General features: G+C 49.7%; 2 protein-coding genes across 3 annotated transcripts in view; one reads left to right on the top strand and one right to left on the bottom strand.

Moving 5' to 3' along the window:
- The first annotated feature begins 547 nt into the window (after positions 1-547).
- Positions 548-2026, top strand: CLDN5 (claudin 5). The gene has a single exon (XM_084801754.1). The coding sequence runs from the start codon at positions 739-741 to the stop codon at positions 1393-1395; it is 657 nt and encodes a 218-aa protein (XP_084657880.1). The 5' UTR covers positions 548-738; the 3' UTR covers positions 1396-2026.
- Positions 2027-4188: 2162 nt separating this feature from the next.
- CDC45 (cell division cycle 45) overlaps positions 4189-18984 on the bottom strand; it is a 31409-nt gene continuing 16613 nt past the window's right edge. For both annotated transcript variants that reach the window (XM_084802438.1, XM_084802439.1), the window contains 7 exons: positions 17594-17755; positions 10439-10577; positions 10279-10362; positions 8459-8577; positions 8227-8303; positions 5596-5662; positions 4189-4309 (listed from right to left, as the gene is read on the bottom strand). In XM_084802438.1, coding sequence (XP_084658564.1) covers positions 5598-5662; positions 8227-8303; positions 8459-8577; positions 10279-10362; positions 10439-10577; positions 17594-17755 — 646 coding nt within the window. In that variant the 3' untranslated portion in view covers positions 4189-4309; positions 5596-5597. The remainder of the gene's footprint in view (positions 4310-5595; positions 5663-8226; positions 8304-8458; positions 8578-10278; positions 10363-10438; positions 10578-17593; positions 17756-18984) is intronic.

The following is an 18984-nucleotide window of genomic DNA, read 5'->3' as shown; positions in this document are numbered from 1 at the left end:
CAGCACAGGCCCTTGCATTGCCCACTTTGTATCAGGCCAGAGATTCCACGGATGGAGACCTGTAGGCAGTGGCTGGGCAGGATCATGGATGAGGTTATAATCAAGGGCATGGCCAGCATAGGCTTGCCTTGCATTTCTGCTTGGTGTGCCAAGGGAACAAACGGTGTAAAGGTGTGTTTCACCTGTGCACAGGGGTTCCGAGAACCTCCAAACCAAGTCTGTTTGGAAGTGATCTCGGATGTAGCTGGTGGAGCTGCTCTGTCATGCAGTTTACGTGGTGAGATGGAGGCACACAGATGGCCTGTGAACCGGCCAAGATCACCCCGGACTAGGACAGAAACAGATAGGGTCTCTCAGACCCACACCGCTGCCCTGCGAAAAGCTGCAGGGGTGAGTGAGACTAGTCCTGCGCTCAGTAGTTTCTGTAACTGTAGCCGTCAGGGGTCCGCGATTGGCTGTGGGCCGAAGGTCTGCTCATGGATTGGCTGGTCTAGCTCAGGAGGTGGAGGGGCTGCGACCTGAGAGCAGAGTCCGCCCCAGAGACTTTATATAAGACACCCCCCCACACACACAAGCTACTACAGAATCGCTTTGGTGTTCCTGATCCTCTCTTCTGGTCCTAGTCTGGAGACTCTGGAGAAGAGGCACCAGAGACAGCTCTGAGCGCATAACCCAAGCAGCGCCTTGGGCATCCGGAGGCCCCAAGGGCCGTCGGGTGAGCACTTGGTTCTTTTAGCTATGGGGTCCGCAGCGTTGGAGATTCTGGGTCTGGTGCTGTGCCTAGTAGGCTGGGTGGGCTTGATCCTGGCGTGTGGGCTGCCCATGTGGCAGGTGACTGCCTTCCTGGACCACAACATCGTGACAGCTCAGACGACTTGGAAGGGGCTGTGGATGTCGTGCGTGGTGCAGAGCACCGGGCACATGCAGTGCAAAGTGTATGAGTCTGTGCTGGCGCTGAGTGCTGAGGTGCAGGCAGCTCGGGCACTCACCGTGGGCGCAGTGCTGCTGGCGCTGGTGGCACTCTTTGTTACCTTGACCGGCGCTCAGTGCACCACCTGCGTGTCCCCGGGCCCAGTTAAGGCACGCGTGGCACTCACTGGAGGAGCGCTTTACGCTCTGTGCGGGCTGCTGGCGCTCGTGCCGCTCTGCTGGTTCGCCAACATCGTGGTCCGCGAGTTCTATGATCCGGCGGTGCCGGTGTCTCAGAAGTACGAGCTGGGCGCGGCGCTGTACATCGGTTGGGCGGCCTCGGCACTGCTCATGTGCGGCGGTGGCCTCGTGTGCTGCGGCGCCTGGGTCTGCTCCGGTCGCCCGGAGTTCAGCTTCCCCGTCAAGTATTCGGCGCCGCGGCGGCCCACGGCCAACGGGGAGTACGACAAGAAAAACTACGTCTAAGGGCGGGAGGCACGGCAGGGCTCTTCCCGCAGCCCGCTACCTGAAAGACCGATGCGGGAAGCAGCGTGTGGATGATGACCACCTCTAGGCTGCGCAGAGCAGACTCCGTCCGAGGCAAGTAAGGCTGGGTTTGGGCCAGACTCGCCCGCGCCCGTCGGCGGGTCCTCTGCCTATCACCAGCCAGCCCTGCTCAGAACAGACTACAGGCACTTGTGAGGACTTGACCCGACCTCCTTTTCTATGCGCAGTTGGCCGCGGCAACGTTGGGTAAAACTCTTAGATCTCATCGGTGAAGCAGGCACCAAACTGCTGCGAACAGTTCCTACTGAGACCCTGGGGAATACTGGAGGCTGCCCTAACGTCCAGTGGCTCCTGCTGACTTGAAAGGGCAACTGGAGAAATCCAGGGCTGCAGCCTGGGGCTGCCAGTGGACGGGTTAAAAAGGGCATTTTCCTTGTTAGTGGAGAGGAGCTCACTGAACCAAAGGACTGGTCTCACTCCAGCACTCCCCCTCGCCAAGGGGGACCTGCAGGTACCAGACCCTTAGAGGGGCTGCCCTCCTCCTCGAAGCTTGGGGGTGAGGGGTGGGGTGGGCAAGACTTTGCTTAGTAAATGGTTTGAACACTCTCAACCGTGTCTTGTCCTCTGTCCAGCCACTCCCTGTGCCCAGCACCCATCCAATCATCCACTACTCCCACCTCGAAGGCTCCCTTCAGGGATTTCCCCAGACGCCGAGAATGTGAACAGACAATCCCAGGGCAAGTGCTGGAGTCAGGCTGGGATACTGGAGGGGAAAAGGACTCCAGGAGAGGATACAGCTGGGACCTCACCTCATGGGAATGGGGACTTGGGTGGAAGGAAGCACTGAGGGTAGGTAGCTAGGTTGCTGGCTTCTCCCAGCAAGACCCTAAAGTATTTCCTCCCGGTGGTGCTCGCTCATCAGGTGGCCACTGGCAAGTGTACAATGCCAGACCAATCACTTCCCTCCTGTGTGGGAGCCAGGGTGAGTGATGTGTTCGGAGCAGTTGCTATGGGAGGAGAGGCACTTGGCCAGAGCACCTGGGCCTGAGACTGCAGCCCTTTGCCCTCCCTCCTCTCTAGTGTGGCTCTGTTCGTGTCCATCCTGCTGGTATTGCATCTGTCAACCTGTGTGGACAACTACGGAGAATCCTGGGTGTGACTATCCCAAGGGAAAGAGAGGGGCCGGGGCTTGGGAAAAGATCCCAGAAGGGCAAGGCAAGTAAAAGCCATGAGAGAGAGAGAGAGAGGGAGGGAGGGAGGGAGGGAGGGAGGGAGGGAGGGAAGGAGGAGGAGGAGGAGGAGGAGGAGGAGGGAGGGAGGGAGGGAGGGAGGGGGAGGGAGGGAGCTTTATTGTTTTTCCCTACCTTTTGCTAAACACCAGAAACAGGAGTGGTGACGGATGGGGAAGAGGCTGCAATGAGGCATACTGAGCCCAGGCAGCAGAAAGACTTGCCATCTGCCCCCCAGAGGTCTGTCCAGAAATGGCCAGGCCACAGCCAGTACCAAGTCTTTCAGGCTGGGCTGGGTTCCTCACAGAGGGGAAGAGGGTTAGACTCAGGGAAGACTCTGGGATTGAGGACAGAGAAGGCAAGGGTGGGCTTCCCGGGAAGCCCGAGTCCCCAGGGAGACAGCCTCAGTGCAAGACCTCACTGCACCAAGTTGAACTTTGCCCAGCAGGCATAGGTGCAGCAGGGATTAATGGCAGACCCAAGCTTGGGAACACATGATCCTAGAGCTGACCCTGTGCCCTAGCAGGCCAGTGACGTCCCTAATGTCGGCACAGTTGGCTGGAGGTCTTTGCCCAGTATGGTGCAGGTGGACCAGCTGCTCCATCTGAGTTTTTCTGAATGGCCATGGTGACTATGTGAAGGCAGTTAGCTGGTGGCACTACCAGTTGGGGGAAGAGGAGCCAGTCCCTACCCAGCTCTCACCTATTGTGCTCCCTGCTTTCCCTAAGGGTAGCTGAGCTATCTGGGCCCTTCTAGGCCACGGTGGGCTTCTCACCACTGACTTACAACTATCCATCAGTACTTGGAATAAGAGGCTTTGGCTATCTAGTGAGATCCTGTTTCAAATGACAAGACATTCCAAAACCAAAACAAAAAACAAACCTACCTAAAAACTCCTCCTCCTAGGACTGTCCCACGGTGCCTTCCTCGGGAGCTCAGATTCCTGGAAGCGGGTATCTACCACACTGCTTCTCCTGCACCTATGTCCCTGGGCAGGAACCAGCCCCTCTTCACCTTCCAACCTCTACGCTCACCTGCTCCAGGGACAGTGACAGTTGGCTCCACCATTCTAAGACACCCTTACTGTACTGAAGGTGTCAGAGGCCAGAGAGCACTGAAGTCAAAATATTCTGAGTCGGGTGTGAGCAATGTCGGCAGACGTACTAGGTCTGAGGCCTTCCCCTGATACTTATTTGCAGAGCAGTGTGAGCCCTGTGCCTGCAGGGACAAGGCACCTGAAGAGGTGCTGTATGGTAAGTTGAAGGCTGATACTGGCAGTCAGGCAGGCAGAGGCAGGCCCTTTGCGGCATTGTGGGGTGGTGGTCATCTCAGGTGCTGGCTGTGAAGACACCAGCTTCTGCGCATTGCCGTCAGGAGGCCGGGAGAGCAGGTGGGAGCCCTTGTCCTAGGTGTTGAGCAGAAGTCTCTGTGCTTCTTAGCTGGCACAGAGGACCCCAGGACACAGGGACAAGGTTTCCCTGGATCCTAGGAAGGCTCAGAGTACTTCCAATTACCAACATAAAACCACAGGCACAAAGGGGAGGACCCTCAATTTTATTTTATTAAAAACCACATAGTCTCACACTTCAAATGTATCTTGCAATTCAGCAGAGGCCAGGTGATATAAATAAGGAAAAGGAGGTCACTTCTGGAGAAATCCAAATCTGGAAGATAAAAATAAAAAGAGGTTTCCCATAATTCATCCTTTCTTTCCAGCGTAGCAAACAGGCTGAAGTAGCTTCAATAGGAGGGGGATGTGTGAAGTGGAAAGCCAGGTAGATCTACTGAGGTGCCCACTGTTCTCCCACACTCCCTGCAGTCTGAATGTCTGTCCCCATGAAAACAGCCAGGCCCCCTTCACCTGGTAGACCTTGCCTGGCCTGTTATCCTGCCAGGGCAGCTTCATAGCACATGTACAAGGGCCCCTTCCCCTGCCTGTCTCCACTGCTTCCCCCGTCATGTGACAGCATCTTCTCCTTCCCCTTCCAGCTACAGCCCTGCCCAGGTGGCCAAACACACAGCAGCGTTACAGACAGTGCAGGAGAAAGGTCTGCCTCTAGTCAGCCCTGGCACGGGCTGCTCCCCATAAGTCAAGTACACATGTGCCACCCATGGGCAAAGGGTGTTGTTGGCTCTTTTTTGGAGTTAGACCAACTATTTACCTGGCCCAAGGTCACTGCTGACTACCTGCAAGTCTGACCAAAGGTCCAGTCTAGACACCTTCCTTAATATGGCCTCGAGTGCTCAGGCTAATCCTGAATGAACGGAGTTCCTGAGACCCGTTGGACACTCCGGTCCTCTAGAGCTCAGAGTTTAACATGGATAGGGCAGCCCCAGACTGAGGAGTCCCTTATATCAGAGGCTTGGAAAGGCTGCCTGGCCAAACAGAGGCAGAGATGGTCACACAGGCATAGGAGAAAACTCCTTCCATTTTCCCATGTGTCCCCTCAAAAAGAAGGGTCACAGGGGAGAACAGGGGGGTATTGTGAGCCACACTGGCCTGTCAGTAGCATGCAGGCCTCCCAGGATAGCTGTGCACTACTGAAAGCCCATGCAGAGCCAACATTTTGTGATCCATAGCTGGGTTGTTGCCAACAGCGTGCTTTCTTATTGAAGACTGAGGGCAGAAAAGCCGAGAGGGCCACTCCTGTGGGCTCCAGCCTGGGCTTGTAGCTGTAAGAGCCTCAGGGGCTAGCACTGGGCATTCTGCATGTCACGCATGGTCCTCAACCCATTATGTAGGCATTAGAGGGAAAATGTGAGATCATTCTGAGGGGGTCAAAGGTGCTTAATGAAATTAAGCTTTCTCACAAGTGCTCCACTGTGGCCTTGCTGGCATTCTTAGGATGGGCATTCCTGGGAAAAAAATCAAGACAAGCAAAAGCCTCTGTTGAGGAAGACAAAACAGGAACTGGGCTTCAGGCCCAGGGACCCGCCCACCTTTGCTTACCATCAGGACAGCAGTGACACAAGAGCATCCAGGAACTTGCTCCGGTCCTCAGCTTTCAGCTCAATTACTGAAGTAATGAAAGGAAAACATCTTGTGAGCAGGGAGGAGTGAGAAACAGGGCAAGGAACATGACCTCTTCCTCCTCCTCCCTTGGCTGACAACTATCGCATTCCACACTGCAGGCTCCTGCCAGGCCTGGAATATTCTGTTGTGCTTGATTCCATCTCTTTCCCATGCACTCCTGCTTCAGATCTGTTGGTCACACTGTGGAGAGGCCTGAGCCTTGTCCTGCAGTGGTCAATGATGTTAGCCGGCAGAGAGGACACAAGGCATGCAATCACTCTGATTCAGACCTGAACAGGGACTGGCATAAACACCTGTCCCCATAGTGGTGCACCCCACATCAGCCCTGCTCTGCCTTGTGCCTCAGCTTAAGTGTCCTGTTCTAGAGAGGACACTGTGTTTTGAAGGGCAGACAGGCTCAGGCAAGCATAATGAAGCTAAGGCCGACCCTGAAGAGGGCTGGCTTGCTGGGAGTAGGGTGCCCCATGCTGCTGGCCAACTTCCCAGGAGTGCAAAGCCTTGCCCACCAGGCAGGAACTGACCAGAGGCAGCTACTGTCTCTGGCTCTCCAACCCTCAGAGGAAGCCAGGAGCTTCCAGCCTAAACCCTCGCTGTGTAACAAAGGTGGGCTGTGGTTAACCTGCCCACATTACAGGCTGCTATTCAGGGTGGACCAGCCGCAGTGCCACAGCTACAGCTGCCTGGCCAAAGAAGCCTGCCTAACATAGCACAGGCAACCTGCACACAGACAGGCTAGTGTTAGGGAATCACAACATGGTAAGAAAATGTCCTTCCTGAGAGATGCAGATAAAGTACTGACGGAGCTGGGCATAGTGATGTACATCTTTAACCCCAGCACTTGGGAGGCCGAGGCAAGGAGATCGCTGTGAGTTTGAGGACAGCCTGGTCTACATAGTGAGTTCTAGGACAGCTAGGGCTACATTAGAGAGAACCTGTCTCAAAACAAACCAAACCGAAATCAACCAACTAACCAACCAAAACCAAAACCAAACCGAGAGGTGTAGTGGAATGATCTGTGTTCCCCAAGTTCCTTTGCTGAAAACCCAACCTTCAGTATCTCGGAATGAGCCCTGGAGACAAAACCTTCAAATAGGTGAAATACGGTGCTCTGGGTGGTTCTGGCCCACTGTGAATCTCATCCCTTTTAGGAAGAGACCAGGAAGAGGCACACACAGAAGGAGTTTCAGAAAGAAAGAAGACAGAGGCGTCCAGGCACACTCACACCTTGACTTTAAGCACTAGGCACGGCACTGAGGGAAGTGAGCCTGTGCACGCCACCATGCTATAGTATTCTGCAGCCTAGTGCACCAATCGTAGGAGTGTATTGGTAAGTCATGTCTGTTTTACTTTAAAATGTGTCAATAAGGTGCTGGAGAGACAGCTCAGAAGTTAAAAGCATTTGTTCTCATAGAGGATCAGGCTTGATTCCCAGCACCTAAAAGGTGGCTCACAGGTATCTGTAGTGCAAGTTTCAGGGGATCCAACGTGGTGCACATACATGCATGCGGGCAAAACATTCATATACATAAAGTAAAATAAATAAAGCTAAAGAAATGTCAACAAAAATAAGATGAGGCCAGGTGTGGTGGCACAGCCCTTTAATCCAGCACTTAGCAGGCTGAGACAGGTAGATCTCTGTGAGTTTTAGCCAGCTCTGTCTACACAGTGAGATCCCGTCTCAAAAATAAAACAAGCTAGGCTGGAGAGATGGCTCAGGTTAAGAGCACTGGCTGCTCTTTCAGAGTTAATTCACAGTAACCATGTGGTGGCTCATGACCATCTGTAATGAGATCTGGTGCCCTCTTCTGGCCTGCAGGCACACATACAGGAAGAGCACTGCATACAGAATAAGTAAATAAATCTACAAACAAAAAAACAAACAAAAAACCCCAAAACAAACAAACAAACAAACAAAAACAAGCTAGCCTGGTCTATGTGTCAGAGCTGTCTCTGTGAGACAGAGAGAGACCCTGCCTCATAAAACAAAACAAACAGATACAAAAGCAGCCAACTAAACCAGCAAGAAAGACAGATCAATTTTGTGGCTGGCCCATGCTTGTAATCTCAGCACTTGGGACGGGTTAGGCAGGAAAAGTATGATTTAAAAAAAAAAAAAAAGGTAAACGAGGCCAAACATGAGCCATGTTCTGTGTCGCTCTGTCTGGGCTGGGCCTGTCCAGTCTCCAGTTCTCCAACACTCTTAAGTGTAATGAGAATCAAGCTGTCTCAAGTACTGTAGCCTCAGGGAGGGCTGTCCTGGATAGCCAGAGGCTGTGTTGTTTCCTTGTTCACTTGAGGGAGACTGGCCTCAATCTCCTGCCCTTGAGGGGTGGAGATGGCTTCAATGCAGGGCAGTAAGGCTGCATCCAGGCTTGTAGCTTACAAGCAGGAGTTCTGTGGATGCTGAGAGCAGCCCCCCTAGGGCTGTTTTGGAAGGAAAGAGGGCTGCTGGCTGGGTACCTTCATCAACAGCTTGCTCTGTTCCAGGGCAATGTTGGCCTGGAGAGTATGAAGGGAGAAGCGTGTCCACGGGGCCGAGACACTCACCCGAAAGGTCAAAGTGGTTGTGTAGAGTCCGAGAGCTGGTGCTTTCCGCTGCCTTCTCAAATGCCCGACCAAAAAAGCTATAGGCACAGGACAGACATGTTGGGGTATAGAGCAGACAATAAACCCTCCCCAACCCTGCCCTGTAATAGACACCCAAGGCCAAATCCACCCAGGCTCTGGAGAGCTGCTGGGCTAACGCTGACACATCCCAGGGAAAGTAGAAGCTGCTCACTTCTTTCTATCTGAGCTGTCAGTCTCTGGGGGAATGCCCACCACAGTCACTGTGCCCTGCTCCACGCTCAGGGGGGCAGCCATCACCAGGGGCAGTAGCTTGCAGCGTCGATTCTTTGTCTATGGAGACAGGGGCGCGTCGGTCACAGCAGTCATTCTTAGCACTGCAGGGTGCAGCACAGAGCTCAGCACAGCACCGAGCCACCCCCTAAAGCCTCCAGGGGTGCAATCACCAGAGGACACAGCAAGGATTCCAACTTGACATTTTGGCTCTCAGCTTCCCAGTTATCTACTGGCCTTGCTTTCCTCCGATCACCTCCTCCAGGTCTCCAGGAGCCTCTCAACACCCTTGCCTTGGTCTATTCTTCTTCCTTTCGGGCTTGCCTGCTTGAAACTCATCCATGCACTCACGCCTCATGGGGCCCTCCTGCACACAGTTAGGATGGAGGCACTGAGGTTTCCCTCAGTGACACAGCCATGGCTCTCACGCCACCATCAAAGTGACCCACTAACTGTCTTAACTGACTGGACCCCGTGATGTGGCTGTCTTCTACAGATAAGGAAATAGGCGCAGAGGTCAGAAATTCTTTCTCATGAATGATACTTGAGCCTGAGATCTGAATGAAGCCAACAGGATTGCCAAGCTCTTGTTTGGTCTAGTTCATCTTTTGACATTTTAGTTATTCCTAGCAGGGGATTGATTCTAGGATGCCAAAAGACACCCAAATCCAAGTATGCCATGAAAACACTGTACCATTTGTTTAATCTATGCATCCCCTGGCATACACTGTAACCATTTCATACTACCTGACGCAAGGCCTACACATCACTGCATTTGCATGAAGCCAGTGCACAATGCACACAAGTTTTAGCCTGATACAGTGGCACGTGCCTGTAGCCCAGCACTCAGGGAGGCAGAGGCAGGTGGATCTCTGTGAGTTTGAGGACAGCCTGGTCTACAAATCGAGTCTAGGGCAGCCAAGGCTACACAGAGAAACCCTGCCTCAAAAAACCAAACCAAACCAAATAAAAACAACAACAACAACAACAACAACAACAACAACAACAACAACAAACCCTCACAAGTTTCGTTTCTTGCAAGTTTCTCAAATGAATTCTTTTCAGTGCTGGGGATTAGACATACTGACAGGGCCCCATATATACTAGGCAAGGTTCCATTATTGAGCTGTGTCCCCAGTCTCCCCGAGATAGTTGTGATCAAAGACTGTTTGAGTCCGAAGGGGCAGAGCCCATGGAGACAGCACTTAGTTACCTTCACCACACCCACGTCACTGTTTTACTGGTTGACTCACAGCCCGAGTCAATTTCCGTTTCCTGATTCTCCTCATAAACCTCATCCTGAGGCAGAGGACGACTGATGGAACCATCCTTTCTGCATCCCTACCTAGGAAAGGTTCTCTCTTAGCTGGGTTAGGGCCTGTCTAAATACCAACTGAGTTAGACTGTGTTCTAAGAAAGGTATTAGGGCACAAATATCCACAGAGACATTATCCAAACTTTTGTTGGGAAGCAAGACTGTATGACTAACTCCATCTTTTCCTGATTTGTCACAGAGGAGTATGAGCCCCAACCCCATGGCTTTCTGGGGGTCCCTCCCTACTTATCTGAGAGACATAGATAGTGATTGAAAACATCAGAGCTTAGGTAAGTTAAAATATGGCCCACAATAAGGAGCATATGCAGTTCCACAACTGGAGAGCAGCACGGGTGACCCTAGGCCATCGTCTAACACCCTGCTCAGCACCTGCCCCGCCCAGCCGCACCCACGCCACCTCATGCCAACTCCTTCCAACTCCTCACCGAGTACACAAAGGACTTGAGCAGATGTCTGCTGAGCAGACTCAGGGATGCTGGTTTGGAGAACAGTGTGACATCTGGAGTGCCCTGGAAGGGGACGAGAGACAGTCAGAGGAGGCCACTAGGAGGTGTTGCCTGGCACTGCGTGTGTAGGGAAGCTAACCTCCATAAGTGAGCAGTAGAGAAAAGGGCCCTGGGAGGTGACGAGGTTGGTGCAGAGGCAGCTGGCGATGGTCTGCTGGGTGGCTTGGAGGTGCTTCTTGGCGAGCTCCAGACCAAGGTACAGCTTGTCCAGGTTACTCCTGAAACAGGGCAGACACCGGGCTTGTAAGATACTTGCTGAAGACTATTGCTAAAATGCCAGTCACAAACATTGCTTGATTCCTGCTTTATCTTCTCTCTCTTCAATTCCTCTTCACATGAAAGGAAGGAACAACAACAACAACAACAGCAGCAAATGTATAACACAGTGGTGGAGTAAAAGAGTCAAAAGACTCTAGGACAGAAGACCATCGGGTACAGTAGTGCCCACTTGTAATCCCAGCACCCAGGTAAATGACTGAGGCTGGCCTGGGCTACAAAACACTAGGAATCTATAGATCCCATAAGGAGGACCCAAGATGGTCCTGGAGGGTTCACCAGTGTAGGCTTAGGCAAAGAGCTGGGAAGTATAAAGAATCCCTACAGCCACCCAGCTGATGGCCTTTTATTCTTCTCTCCCCAAAGAGAACATGCCTCTGAATATTTTAACTGAGCCCTCTAAAAGGAGAGCTGGCCTTCAAGCAAAGCCTCTGTGCCCCGCAAGCTCTACCCTGACACCCAGGGCTCAGGGAAGATTCCAGAGCTTCCTCCCTCAATACAGAACATACTAGATAATTTGAGAAACACCAATGGCCCTAGGGGTGGGGGTGGGGGTAATCCTGAAGGAAACAGATGGTTAGAGAACAAATGAAACTTAAAATGCCTCCATTATGTCCTGAGAGATTTGGGTGATCGTAACATTCTTTCAACAATAGGACACTATGAAAAAAGGTCAGAAACTAGAATGTTGACAGAAATGAAAACTTGTAAAAGAAAGAAAACATTTACTCAAATTCTAGATGACCAAGTCAAGAAAAGCTACCTCAATATCCATAATGAAACAAATCCATGGAAAATTCAGAGCAAAAATACAAAACAGGACATCCTTCTAGGAAGACAGAAACACAAGATCAAGAAGCAGTGATGTTGGGAGGGGCTGATGACACTGTCCAGAAAGCGCCCAGGAAGCTGGAGGGTCTGGATCCGTAAGTTGAAGCAGCTTGTCTACCTACTCAGTACAGTGGGGGAAACCAGCTAGAAAGTTCTGACGTCCCCATTAGTGGGACAGGATTGGGCACTTATAAAGAAACAACATTCAAAACAGGTGTGATGACACACACAGCAGCCACGACATTAGGGAGGCTGAGGCAGGAGGATCATAAATTTGAGAGCATGATGAGACACATACAGCAAAATAAATAAAAACTGAAAAACAAGAAGAACCAAGTATCAAAAGGACCCCCACTCTTTACTAGCAGTGTTGACTACTGGAGGAGAGGGCGCAGTGGGATCTAAGTCAACAGGAAACTGCCTTCAACCTGAACTCTAGGAGTGAAAGCAAAGATTATCGGAGGATGTCCACTCCATCCTCTCTGAAGGCTCTGAGATTTGTGCTCTAGGTGACACCACTCTGCTGACAGCACGCACAGGTCTCAGCAGCTGCAGGTCTAGGCCACGGTAGGCAGACAAGGGTGCAGTTTCTCCTGGAAAGAGGGATTATGAGTCAGATGTGCTTGCCACACAAGTGTCAAGACCCGAATTCCACGCGCAGCACACAGGTAAAAAGGCAGGTGCAGTGGACACATGCCTATAACCCCAGCACTAGGGAGGCAGACAATAGGTCCCGGGGTTTGTGTGACCAGCCAGCTGGCTGCATTGGTGAGCTCAAGGTCCAGCGAGAGACTCTGTATCAAAAAACTAAGGTGGATGCTGGGTGCGGTGGTGCACACCTGTAATCTCCCTACTCAGGAGGCAGAGGCAGGCAGATCTCTGTGAGTTCAAGGGCAGCCTGGTCTACAGCCAAGGCTATACAGAGAAACCCTGTCTTGAAAAGACAAAACAAAACAGAACAAAACCTAAGGTGGAGAAGTTAACGAAGAAGACATCCAGCACTGTCCGCTGGCTCTGCACACTCTGGCTCCCCTTGCACACACATACTGTTCACACACAGAGACTACTTGAGAGAAGTAGGGAGAGGAGGGGCAGGAAGCAGACTGAAAAGGGGAAGCAATTCCTGTATCTCTGGCATATAAGATGACTGGGCATGGAAGACGACCCCCAACTTTTCCAGTTAGAATACAGTAGTTGAAATATACTTCCCATATAAGACTACCCCTCTTCCACGTACACCTTACGCAGCAGGTTCAGCAAGTGTCAATTTGCAGGCAGGGCACAGACAGCCAGGCACTTTATTTAAAGCTGGCAGACAGCCAGTGCCAGCCTACACTGCCCCTTTAAGGCGTGCTCTACACTCAACCCGAAGATGTACAGCCCTCCAAGTCGAATGGGTGGGTTCTGGTGGAAAGCCAATCCACACTCACGTTCTCCTCTTCAAAGTACAGGAAGATATGTGCAGCTTGCTCCTCCCTGCTTCATACTCCCCGCACAGAGCAGGGAATCGGCCACGGCACAATCAGCCACGGCACCCCCCACTATATGCACAGGACATATGAAACAAGGGAAAGCCAGCTGCAGGTAAGTACCTGGTGTATAAGACGACTCCCAACTTTGGCACAGATTTTTCGGGGTTAAAAAGTAATCTTATATGCCAGAAAGTACGGTAAATTGCATCTTCAAACAGATGCTGGATAGCTGGCTTGTTGGTTAGGAGTGCTGCCTGCTCTGGCAGAGAACTTGAGTTTGACTCCCAGCATCCACATGGTAGCTCACAGCTGTCCATAACTCAGTTCTGGGAGATCTGACACTCTCTTCTGACCTTCACAGGCACCAGACATGCATGTGGCGCACATACAGACATGCAGGCAAAACACATAAAATAACATCTTTTAAAATCTAGAAAAAAATGTACTAAACCATACCACAACAAAACAGAGCAACTAGATTATAAAAGCAAACACTTAGTTCTACATTTGCAAGAAAACAAAAGAACTAGGGGGCTACCACAAACTCCAAGATTAATGGGACTGAGTGTACTTAGGAAACACCTACTTAGCATGTGCAAGACCTTAGGTCTAACCCCAGCATGAAAAACAAGAGGAAGCTGGGCACAGTGGCGCATGCCTGTAATCCCTACACTTGGGGAGGCAGAGGCAGGCATGAGGCCAGCCTGGTCTACAAAGCCAAGGACAGCTAGGGCTACACGAGAAACCCAGTCTTGGGGGGTAGGCAGGAAAGCTGGGCATGGTGGCGCACGCCTTTAGTCCCAGCACTGAGAGGAAGCAGATCACTGTGAGTTTGAGGCCAGCCTGGTCTACACAGAGAGTCCAGGACAGCCAAGGCTACACAGAGAAACCCTGTCTTGAAACAAAACAAAACAAAACAAAACAGCAAGAGGAAGGCACAGACAGATGCACACCCTGGGATCACACTGTTGTCTTGGAGGACTGGCCTGCACAACCAAGCAAGGAAATTCACTGCAAGAATTCCAGACTTTGAAGGACGAACAATCAGTGCTATTCACAGACTACGTGATCTTTTACATCCAAAAGCTTAGATGATCAATAGAAAACTGTTAGACTAGTGAGTCCAGCAAGGCTGCAGGTACAGGATACATGATAAATACACAAAGACTGCTTGTATTTCCATGTAGTGGCTATGAGAAAAACAAAACTGAAATTAAGAAAACATCCAAGTAGTTATATAAAAATGAACAAAAGAAAGTGCTTCCTGCATCAAACCTGGCACCCTGAGTTAAATCCCAGAGCCCACACTACAGTGGAAGAGAACAGACTCCAGAGTTTTCCTCTGACCTCCACACATGTTTCTACCCCACCATGTATGGGTGTGTACACATACATACAGTAATAATCTTTAAAATTTTTAACAATTACAAAGCATATACTCTGCTAATAAGGCAACGTTCAGCCAAGTATGTAATACAAGTATGCCTAGAACCCCAGTGCTTGGGAGGCAGAGGCCGAAGGACCAGAAATTCAAGGTTATCCTTGGCTCCATATGTTCTCCAAACTGAGTCATCTACAGATTGAAAACAGAGTCTAAGATCCATCTTTATGCTTATGGCCAACTGATTTCTAATACAAGTGTTAAGATGACTCAGTGGCAGAAGAAAACAAAATTAAACAAAAATCTCTGGGAAAAGGTGGGAAGTCAGTGAGCTGGCTTAGTGAGTAAAGCCTGATGACCTGAGTTTTGTTCTGGGACCCACCTAGTTGTCCTCTGACTTTTGCACACACAATAAATTATATGCAGAAACATAATTTTAAAAAGAATAGAGTTGTACAGCTTGTACTAATCACAAAAATTAACATCCGTAGAGCCACACACCCAGTGTAGGAGCTAAAACTCTAATGCACTTAGCAGAAAAAAGCAATGTGAAATCTTTGTGATTTGATTTATCATTGGTTTCTTTCTTTCTTTAAAAAAATATTTATTATTATGTAGACAGTGTTCTGCCTGCTTGTGCACCTGTAGGCCAGAAGGGGGCACCAGATCTCATTACAGATGGTTGTGAATCACCATATGGTTGCTGGGAATTGAACTCAGGATATTTGGAAGAGCAGGCGGTGCTCTTAACCTCTGAGCCATATCTCTAGCCCTAGCAGTGGTTTCTTAAAGACAACACCGAAAGCACAAGAAGCAAAAGGAAAATCAGATGATTTGGACACCATCAAAATTGCTACCTGTCTTAGTTAGGGTTTCGTTGCTGTGAAGAAACAGCATGACCACGGCAACTCTTATCAAGGAAAGCATTACGTAACTGCGGCTGGCTCACAGTCTCAGAGGTGTAGTCCATTATCACCATGTCGGGAAGCATGGCAGCATGGCGGCAGCATGGTGGCAGCAGGCAGACATGGTGCTGGAGGAGCTCAGAGCTCTACATCTTGAGCAGCAGGAGACTGTGTGCCACACTGGGTGTAGCTTGAGCATAGAAGACCTCAAAGCTGGCCCACACAATGACACAGTTCTTCCAGGGCCACACCGTTTCCAACAAGGCTACACCTCCTAATAGTGCCACCCCCTCATGGGCCGAGCACTCAAACACATGACAATACCTCACTTACAAGTGGGAGACCTGAACAGACTTCAAACACGCTGCACAAATGGCCAGTCAGCACATGGAAAAATGCTCCACCTTCTTAGCCTCAGTGAGATACAACCCAAAAGCTAAGCTCTCACTTCATACTTCAAAACACAGACCACAAACGTTGGTAAAGACATGGGAACACTGCAACCCTCAAAGACTGCTGGTGAGACCTAGAGCAGCCACCATAGAAACCAGCCTGGCATTTCCTCAGAAGGTTAAGGCAAGAATACACATATAACCCCACAGTCCCATTCTGGCAGAAAAAAGTGAAAATACAACTACACAAAAACATGTACATGAGTATAGAAGACAGTCAGGAGGTAGAAGAACCCATGTCTCTCAGTTTATGAAATGGTACATAAATGTGGTCTGTTCGCCCAATGGAATAGATTAATAATATAAAGAAGCCCTTCTGTAAGATACACCACAGGCATTACAACCACTACACTAAGCGAAAGAAACAAGATGCAAGAAGCCACACATTACACATTGTTCATAAACCCATTAAGGAGCAATCTACAGAAGCAATTTTTCAGGACTAAGGGCCAGGAGGTGATGGCTAAGGGCACAGAGCTTCTTCTGGGGCAATGAAGAAACTAGACAATGCACACTATTTTAGTTGCTTTTAATTGAGGATGTATTATATGTGTATTTTGTTTTCTTAGGGCAGGATTTCACTATACTACCCCAAACTTGCTATTTTTCAAGTTTTGAGCTCCTGACTCTACTCCTGAGTACTGGGATTGCAGGCAGGCACCACTACTTATGGCTGCATCATACACTTTAAATGGGAGAATGTCTGACAGCACAAGAACTTTAAAAAAAAAGGTTTATTTATTTATTATTATGTATACAGTGCTCTGCCTGCAGGCCAGAAGAGGGCATCAGATCACATTATAGATGGTTGTGAGTTTGAGGTCAGCCTGGTCTACAAAGTGAATCCAGGATAGCCAGGGTGACACAGAAAACCCTGTGTCAAACAACAACAACAACAACAACAACAAAACAAACAAAAAATCATAACAGTTACACGAGTATTGTGGTCCAGTCCCATGAAGTCATTATTAAAAACAGACAAATTGCTGGGCATGGCGGCGCACGTCTTTGATCCTAGCACTGGCAGGCAGAGGCAGGTGGATCTCTGTGAGTTTGAGGCCAGCCTGGTCTACAAAGAGAATTCCAGGACAGCTAAGGCTACACAGAGAAACCCTGTCTCAAAAAACCAAAACCACCACCAACAAGACAAAAATCAAACATGAAGCTGGACGTGGTGGTACATGCTTTTAATCCAAAAACCTGGGAGGCTGAAACAAGGGAATGTCTGTGACTTTGAAGCCAACCTGATCTATATAGCTAGTTCTGGGCCAACCTGGACTATACAGCAAGATGTCAAAATATGCAAGCAAGCAAGCAAACAGACTAAATAACAACAACAACAACAACAATAACAACTCAACATATCACAAAATGAGGAATAGAGTAAGATCACCTGTGACATGTAAGTGTACCAGAAAGTCATAATTCCTAAACAATAAAAGTTGCCATGTCCTACTTCATGATACACTAACAACAAGAGAATTAGAAATAAAAGAACTGAAAAAAAAGTGAAGAATTGGAAGAAAAACAAGAGCAAATAACAATGTCTCAAGATATTGAGAAGGCAGAGAAAAAAGAAGACAATCACAAAGGGCATGGAAAGGCCTCACGGATGCTGGGGTCGGGTACCCATCACCAACCCTAGCACCTGGGAGGCTAGGACAAAAGGAGCATAAACTTGAGGCCAGCCTGGGCTATAGGGGTTTTATCTAAAAAAGAATACAAAAATTGACTCAAGAAGGGACGAACACTGGAGGCAGGCCAGCAGCTTAGGAACAGCTTGCTCAGTGCTAGGGATTCCAACCCTGTAGTTCATGCGGGACAGTCACACTCATGCACAGGGCATCTTTGAGAATGGTGTCCCCATGTGGCGTAAGGCTGAGGCCACAAAATGGCTGCCCAGATCATACCCATTACCTCGAGAGGCTATCAAGAGCCTGGATAAAGTGATCTGTCGCTGAGCCATCCTTTTCGGGACTCTCCATCAGAGACATGGTAGCAAAGACCACGTCGCTGGCCAGGAACTTATGCTTGAACCCAAAATGAATGCTGAAAGTCTGCACACGCATGTCCTTCATCCTGTCAGGGGAAGAAGCAATGGACCTGTCACTCTGCACTTGTGAACAAGCTCAGACCAGACCAAAGATGCCCTAGAGTCACTCACAGGTCTCCAAGGATGCTCATTGTGACCAATGCTTAGAGGATGAGGTATACCAAAACACCCAGACATGTAGGTCCTGCAGCCGATTGTCCTGACCTGAGCTGCTTGACTCGACTAGTGGTGAGCAGTACATAGCCATGAGGCCTAGGGTATGGGCGAAGTGCTCGTCTATGTCCTCCTAAGCCTGCCAGACACAGGGCCTGAAGACCTGGTAGGGCACAGCATGCCTGCATCTGACCCTGGTACCTTATTTCTGATTTCAATGTGCCTGTCCACAAACATACTGTATATATATATGGATAGACAACCCTAAACATGCCAGATGTGGCAGTGCACACCTTCAATCCCAGCATTCAGAAGGCACAGGCAGGGGGACCTCTGTGAGTTTGAGGCCTGCCTGGTCTGTATAGTGAGTTCTAGTGTATCCAGGACCCTTTCTCAAAACAAACAAACAAACAAACAAACAAACAAACAAAACAAAAAAACTCTAAACATTATGGGCAGTTTAAGAAAGTGCATTTGCCAGGCAGTGGTGGCGCAAGCCTTTAACCCCAGCACTCAGGAGGCAGAGGCAGGCAGATCGCTGTGAGTTCAAGGTCAGCCTGGTCTCCAAAGTGAGTCCAGGACAGCCAAGACTACACACAGAAACCCTATCTCGAAAAGAAGAAAAAGAAAGGGAAAAGGAAAAAAAAAAAAAAAAAAAAAAAAAAGAAAGAAAGAAAGAAAGAAAAAAGAAAGTGCATTTTAGCTTGTTTTTTATAAACTTATTATGTGAATGTGTGTGTTTATGTGTACATGTGCCCAAAGAGGCCAGAAGGAGGTACAGGAGCCCCTTGAGCTAGAGTTACAAGTAATTATGGGCCATCAGACACAGTGCTGGGAACTGAACTCAGGTCCTCTGGAAGGGCAATATATGCTCTTTTTAAGTTAATTTATTTTATGTGCACTGATTCTGCCTGCATGTATGTCTGTGTGAAGGTGTAAGATCCCTTGGAAGTGGAGTTACAGATGCTGTGAGCCACTGGGAACTGAACCTGGGTCCTCTGGAAGAGCAGTCAGTGCTCTTAACTGCTGAGCCATCTCTCAGACACAGCTAGTCACAGCAGCCTGTGCATCCTTAGGGCTGGCTCTTGTTCGCCCATCAGTG

This window comes from Acomys minous, assembly GCF_964271855.1.
Source record: "Acomys minous genome assembly, chromosome: 11".
NCBI lineage: Eukaryota > Metazoa > Chordata > Mammalia > Rodentia > Muridae > Acomys > Acomys minous.
Note: the sequence above shows the minus strand (reverse complement) of the source record. Positions and strands in the feature narration are given on the sequence as shown.